This window comes from Halyomorpha halys, unplaced genomic scaffold, assembly GCF_000696795.3.
Source record: "Halyomorpha halys isolate HHAL.00 unplaced genomic scaffold, Hhal_1.1 Scaffold458.1, whole genome shotgun sequence".
NCBI classification, from domain to species: domain Eukaryota; kingdom Metazoa; phylum Arthropoda; class Insecta; order Hemiptera; family Pentatomidae; genus Halyomorpha; species Halyomorpha halys.
In genome coordinates this window covers 475,991-483,650 of record NW_027113640.1, presented here as the reverse complement: position 1 = coordinate 483,650, position 7,660 = coordinate 475,991, and the positions used below count along the sequence as shown (strand labels likewise).

At 30.1% G+C, this 7,660-nt stretch overlaps 2 protein-coding genes across 2 annotated transcripts in view; one reads left to right on the top strand and one right to left on the bottom strand.

The window, feature by feature from the left end:
* The window catches only part of Lmpt (Limpet), a gene marked incomplete at its 5' end in the record, with an annotated part of 767,445 nt that overhangs the window by 350,930 nt on the left and 408,855 nt on the right, over positions 1-7,660 (top strand).
* LOC112210955 (cuticle protein 19-like) lies at positions 610-1,880 on the bottom strand. The gene is made up of 3 exons (XM_024361642.2): positions 1,859-1,880; positions 1,650-1,751; positions 610-940 (listed from the first exon to the last, which is right to left on the bottom strand). The coding sequence occupies exons 1-3, from the start codon at positions 1,865-1,867 to the stop codon at positions 671-673; spliced, it is 381 nt and encodes a 126-aa protein (XP_024217410.1). The 5' UTR covers positions 1,868-1,880; the 3' UTR covers positions 610-670.

The following is a 7,660-nucleotide window of genomic DNA, read 5'->3' as shown; positions in this document are numbered from 1 at the left end:
TTTATATAATTTTTTTGTCTCTAAATGATCGTTGTTGTCTTTTTGTTTTTATAGCCCTGATGAAGACCTGAAAATCAGGTCAAAACGTCGGCATAAATAAATTTTTTTTTTTTAATTTATATTGTTCCTTTGCTGACCGCACCCCCGACCATCTTCTCCTTTCTATAAATAGGTTACAAATGAGATCTTGAGTTTACTACTTCTACCCGTTTTCCCTAGTAAGCACCATCATTGTACATTATATTTGTTTTATTTTTATTTTTTGATGGTTTGGTGCACCGTAAACGCGCGTGGTTTTGAACTTTAGCTTTAAGTTTTTGTTCAGCTTTCAGAAAGAATTTCTTCCTCTTCTATTTAACCATATAGTTTTCCACAACATTCCTCTTAGAAAACGAATACCAATCTCTATTCAAAACAATGCTTCTTATTTGGTGATATAGTATTCTGTCAAGTTTATGAAATCTAGTTCTAGACAGCAGTGTATGCTCGAAGCTTGTTCCTTTAGAGCGAACCAAATGAAGAATTTTCAATCACAAGTTATTTTGTTAATTTTCAGTTTTAGTTGTATAGGTCGTAAATAAACCAAAAATATTATTATTTTATAAAAAAAATATATTTAGTAATTAAGTATATAAATATTATGTACATTTTTTCAGGTATATATTTAGATCTAGTAGTGATGATCGTGGTGATGTTTGAAGTAGGATTCAGAAGAGTGTCCGTAGTGCTGAGGGTGCTTAGCGTGTCCTTTCCTCTCTACGACGGCGTTGAAACCGTTCTTCTTGTCGGCGGTGTAGTGGACGATCCTCTCGGTACCGTCGGGTTCGTAGAGGGAGTAGTAGCCCTTGACGACGTCTCCTTCTCTGGTCTCTTCTTGCTTTTTGACGTCATGGGTGTGGCCATCGTGTACACCGTAGTCGAATTTGTACTTTGGATGGGCCTGAAAGCATTAATTCTAGAAAGTTTGTTCTATAAAAGTTGTTACGAATACTACTTATTTTTTATTTCTCTGCCAGAATAATACTTTTTTATTTGTGATTTAGAAGTGAGTGTGTGTATTTGTTTGATTATACTTCCTGGGGTGCGATAGTAATGACGGTAATTAAAATGGGATATTTTCATTTCAATCTATTGTTTGAAGTTAGGATGAAACTTGTGGTTCTGAAGGATGAACCTCACACTTTATATGTTTGTAGGTTCTTTAGGAATACTATCCAGGTGTAATAACCGGGCTTCTTAAAATTTTTGATCGGCACAGAGATCGCTATGGAATTTTTTGAGGATGAATGAACTTGATAAAATGTGAGAACTACGTCTTAATCCCAGTATAACTACAGGACCTAAATATAAAGTAGACAATTTGTATGTAAAAATTTTCAACTTGGATTGTCTAAGGATAAATCATTATGGACGTTTCAGCGACGACTTCCACAATATGTGGTATCATAAAACTAACTTTTATTTCTAAAAGACTCATTTCACTGTTTCGAAAGAAATCTGTATAGTTTCAAAAGAAAGACAAAAGTTAGTTCTATTACCGTTGATTTAGTGGTAGTAAACTAAATTTGGAGAAACGCCATGCCGTTCTGATATAAGAAGATCTCGTAAACCTCGCTTTAAAGGTTAACAAACTGGGACATTACACTTACATAGTAATCGACAACGTGTTCTTCATGCTTCTTTTCATGGTGTTCATGATGGTGTCCGTATTGGGCGGTGGCTACTCCTACCAGACACAGAACTAAAGCTGCCTGAAAGTAGAAATTGTATAATAAAATAGTCTCAAATGCAATATTTTTGATTTATATCGAGTATTTTAGTTTTCAATATTTTAAAATAAAAAGATCAACTTAATTACCTTGTACATGTCGACTGGTTCAATGTTCAGTTTCGAATGTGTTGACGGTCCTCTCAGTGCCTGCTTATATATGTTACTTTCCCTTACAAACTCCTACTCTTATCATCTGTAGAAATGCTTTAGTTTTGAGATTTGGTTTATTGTTTATGTCTTATTTATTTTGTCGGTTAAATTTAGAAAAAATATTTTTTTTAATATTGACTTTATGGACATAGACGCTAGGGGAACTGAAACGTCTTAGGTTCTGTAACGTACATATATGAATGATTAACTGTAAGTTAATTTGAAGAAGATGGTCTGGACTGCAGTCAAGTAGTAATAACTATTTATTTATTTCTGCCGACGTTTCGACCTACGTTGTCTTCATCAGGGCTGTTAGTTGGAAGTGTAAACAGAATGGATAAGTTCTTTGTTGTGTTTAAGGTTAAGGTCTTTGTTCACTCCTGCCTTACAGCCCTGATGAAAACCAACAATGTAGGTCGAAACTTCAGCAAAAATAAATAAATTGTGATCAATACTTTTTCATCCTTCTTAACTTATGGAATTCGTTCGAGGGAAATTTCTCTGTGAATGTTATTATCATTTCAAATACCCTTCTCTATGGTTAGATGAATTTATAAAATAAATAAAAAAGTTAAAATAATGAACCCGTTTCTATGGAAATAGACACAGAACATTTACAAAATACACAAGCCCAAGTATAAGTCTTTGTTAACACCCGTCCAATTTTGATATTTTTAGTTTTTTATTTTAGAGAATTACATTTTCTTCCCTATGTTAGCAATAATATTACAGGAAATGTATAGTTTTAGAGTTATTCAAGGAAAAATAATTTTTCAACGTATTAGAAATATTTTTTTAAAACCTCTTATAGTAAGATCTTTTTAAAACCTCTTACAGTAAGATCTTTTTAAAATCTCTTACAGTAAGATCTTTTTAAAATCTCTTACAGTAAGATCTTTTTAAAACCTCTTACAGTAAGATCTTTTTAAAACCTCTTACAGTAAGATCTTTTTAAAACCTCTTACAGTAAGATCTTTTTAAAACCTACCTTTCCCCACAACTAAAGCATAAGGAGAACCACCATTGTTGAATTCAACTGAGAACGAGGAATCCACCTAAAAATGTTTCAGTTTAAAATTTAACTATTATTAAACATAGATTTAAATAAATTAAATGTTTACAATTTATTACAACAAAAAAATAATTGTTGATTGGTATGCAACTAAGGCCGATGTTAACATAAGTACTACTTCGTTATATGCCTTATTTTCTAATCTAGAAATTACTGAGAGCATCTTGTTTGGATCATGCATAATAATTTAAGATAACACCTAATTTTGATATTAGCCAATTGATTATTGTACATTGTTAAGAAAGCAAAAAATCGCGATAAAATGCAACAAATCTGAAGACAGCTAAATTTACAAATTTTTGCCATATCATTGTTTATTTATTACACTTTAATGAATAAAGTCCTTCGATTTAAAGATTTCTAAAATAGCTAAAAATAAATCATAAAAAAATGTTAAACTTTTCATTTTTTGAAATTTTTGGAAGTTCTCGATCTGGATGTGACAGTTCAAATATTTCCTTGGTAGATAAAAAAAAAGTTTTTCTTGTGAAATTTACTATTTAAATAATGGTTATAGTTGTATTATTATGTTTTCTTTACTCTACCTATATGCTTATAGAAACAGTTTTTAACTACGAAAATTCGTTGATATGTATATGTCTAATTTTTTTTTAGGTTTATTTCGAGTTCAGTATTTCGTGAAACATAACCATGGTAATTCTGAATTTTAGCCTGAAATTAGGATTTTAGACCCATTGTGCTTCGAAATAAAACTAACTTCTTCAAAGTCAAACTGTAAAATCATTGAAAAAAATTTATTTTATTTTTGGAGAGCATTTAGTACTATTTTTCTTTAAATAATATAATTATATATTCTTATTATACCGCAAAGGATGACTTTAATCAGCAAAATGTTCAATTATTTAATAGTTCTTTTAATTTAATTCGAAGTAAGAACATCTCTATGCGTTTTTTTCAGTATAAATTTGTTCCTGCTATCCAAATTCATCCCCCCTAACCTTTACAGTTTTTGGAATTTTTATTTGGTTTTTGATGGCCCATAACATTGGCATGTGGTCTATCTTCTTGTTAATTTCTTGATCTTCTCCAGTTTTGATTCTAGAATATCCGGTGGAATAAGGTACTTTTTTTTTGTTGCTAAATCTGATAGTAAATCACGATTTTTCAAATGTTGGCATTTTTTTGTTCCGTCACATTCTGGAGGCGTTACTTGCCAGAAACTACAAATAATGTTTTCTGTATTTCAATTTCGTTCAAAAGAAAAGTAGACAAATGTTAAAGAACAAAAACAAATTCAATTCCTCCTAATAATTCTTCAACATAATTTGAGTTCCTCCATCGGCCGAAGAAGCCACTATGGCAGCCAATGATCATTATGCCTCAACCATTAACTGCATTAATTATGATGACGGATTTTTATGGAAAATTTAATTCTGAAACGATTTTTTTTTTTTTTAAGGTTAGTTTGTTTTTCGCCTTCAGAAAGCCTCGGATCCAAAAAGTGCCAAATATAAATTCTTAAAATCTGGTTTACTACGAAAATTATCCTATTCTATAAAAAATTTCAACGATGGTCTCGCTGTAAAAGAAAAGAGGGATCATATGCCACTGATATTACTCAGCAAAAATTAAATGCAAATTTAAGTTACAAGAGGTGACATCCTGTATAACGAAGGGTTTTATTCTGCCGATGTAGTACTTTAAGTAAATGTAGAATTACCTATTTTTAACAGATTACTAAGATAATTATTTAGTAATTAACGAAAAATCTCATAAAAGTTTATTTGTTGCTGATGCCTAGTGCTTCTGTGTCAGTCAGAAGATAAGGACCCTGAGTAATTTCTTTTGTTTTGGTCGTTTGACGTAATTTTATAGTTGTATATGAACTTTGAAAGAATGAGATAATCCTTGTATAATTATCAGATATGCTGTTATGCATGATATTTAGGTATATTCTCATTAAGCATGTAAAGTAATTCATTCTATTTCAGGTTGAGATAGAATAAGTGAGATAAAATAATGTAGAGTACATGAGTCAGTATAGCTTTCTTAATATGGTCCTTAAAAATTAATTTATTTAAGATTTCATCGTTTTCTATTGTTTTTTATGTCATTAGATTTTATTTTAGTCTTAGGGAAAAAATAATAGAATATAAAAAAGTTTAAAACTGTGACTAAACAATTTTTGTTTGTTTTTTAGTAAATGATTATCGGTCGACGATGAAGATTTGAAATACATATATAATATCATAAAGTATAATATGCTAGGTTAATACCCTAATGTATATTTTCATAATTTCTTCTGCTACTTCGTCGACACAAGTTTGGGTACATAAAATTATATATAAACATTATTTTTTGTCCAAGGTTTTAAATCTATTCATAAACAGATTTTTTTTAAATTACAGGCTTATTCATTTTATTTTCATTATTTCAATCCATTTTTCTGTTAAAAGTTGAATTTAGTTAAATCACACCATGATCGTCTTCAAAAATGTGTCATTGAACTAAAAAAACATAGACAGACGTGAGCCCTCTTAGGAGGTTGGTCAAGGTTACTTCCATTGAAAACTCTATAATGTAGAACCCCATTTAATTATTTTTTTTCGAGTCCCTTACATCTCTAAGAAGACATAAAATGTTCTGGATCGAACCTTTTGAAAGTTATAGAATTATGAAGTATTTTTTTTTTTAATTTTTATTCCATTGTGCTCCTCAGCCAAAATGCAGCCATGTTACTATGGACTACATTTTCATCTGCCACCGCACACATTCCTTTGCTGTTGTCTTTGCACAGTTACAAATGACAATTTTTTCCTACTACATTTTTGGTAAAAAAAAAAAAAAAAAAAAAAATGGAATGTGTGAGAAACGTTCATAGTGAATCTAAAAAAAAATCAGCAATACAATTTTAATGCTTTAAAAATGATTTTAAAAAAAATCACTGCGGTCATTCTTGATACATCTCGTCTGAGCTATATTTTTTTAGGATAGCTGTTTAATATTTTTTGACTTCGAAAATTCTCTCCAGTTACCTCTAAAATCAAATGTTAAGTTTGTCGTATTGAAATGTTATAAATTGTTTTTCGGATTTAGGAAGTCTAATAGATTAATAGACGACATGTTGATACTTTACTTGTGGCACATCTGACAATTTTATTTTATTTTTTTCCGTTTGAAGAATTTCATAGATTGTAGTCTAGACTGGGATTACTTTGTAGGAGCTCTAATACCTTTGGGACAGTCTGTAGGACGACTTCACTAGAGAAAGTAAAGCAGTTCTACTGTAGTCTTTGGAATACGTCAAATTCGAAATAAAAACAAAACCTTTTAGTTATCTGTGCCATTATAGAAGTAGTCTGTCGAATCATAATTAAAACATAAAGATTATTGTCTGAATTGAAATAATTAATGGAAACTTTTATAGCGATCTAATATTATATAACATTGACCCAAATCGCTGAAGACATCTTCTGATTTAGACAAAGTAGGATTAAGCGGAACGACAAATAAGTATTTATTGCTTCATTTTTTTTTCGAAAAATCTCACGTTATTTTCTAATCATTAAATACTTACAAAATATATTGCCAAACATGAAAGCCTTTCTGTATTATTGAAACAAACCTAATTCGATTACTTTATTATTCCTATTTTTAGCCTTTCACCCAAATACCGAAAAGTGGCGTTGTCGACGATTACGTGAGAGGTGGCCGACTTGAACGGCGAAATGTAATATGATGTCACATCCTCTGTACGATGAGGGTGTTAAAAGAATATTTCATAATTGCATCATCATTTTAGGCGAGACGAAAAGACAAAGCCTATTGGTCGAAAATGAAAAGAAAAAATCCTGTATTGAGTTTTATTTTAAAAGATCATGATTTACTTAAAATACTTTTTTCACTACCTTTCGTTCTCCATTTTCCGGATAATAAACAAAAGGAAAGCATGTTTTGATATTTTTTTTAGGATTCTGGATTAAAAAATGTTAATTGAAAAAAAATTATTCTTTCATTGATGATATTTGTAATAAACAAATTTATTTTCATTATTTTTCTATTGAAATTCAAGTTTTACTATTGAATAATAAATAATCAAAAATACCAAAAAAAAAAACCATTAGGAATGATAACTTATCATGGTTTTACTTTATATCTATTGCTATGTATACTGTCGTTCGGAATGCCAGGATAAACTCTGAAGGCAATTATCCAAAAACAACTTAATTAATTAAGGTTGAGTTCTGCAAAAATATTATCATTATTGAATTCTTTTTCCAAAGACTTTTTGTGTTCACCTGTTTTTCAATTTTTATTACTTTATATTTATAAAATATAGTCACCATTGATTGAATAATATAATAAGGGGTGGTACTGTGAATTATAATCGTATATAAACTACATAAAGCAACTAGGTATTTTTTTACATTGATTGCTTGATAGAATGATTCATACTTGTTTCATATGAGTAACGCCTTCATTTGCTGTGATAAAAAATATCAAAAATTGAGGGATAAAGCAAGATACAACTGAAAAATATATTAAATGCTAGGTGAGGGAAAAAGAAGGTGTGAACTAAAAAAAAATTGTTTTTTGTACAGTTAGCTGTAAAAATGGTTTATAGTTCGTCGAAGTGCATCCTGCTCTCTCTCTCTCTCTCTCTCTCTCTCTCTCTCTCTCTCTCTCTCTCCCTCCCTCCCTCCCTC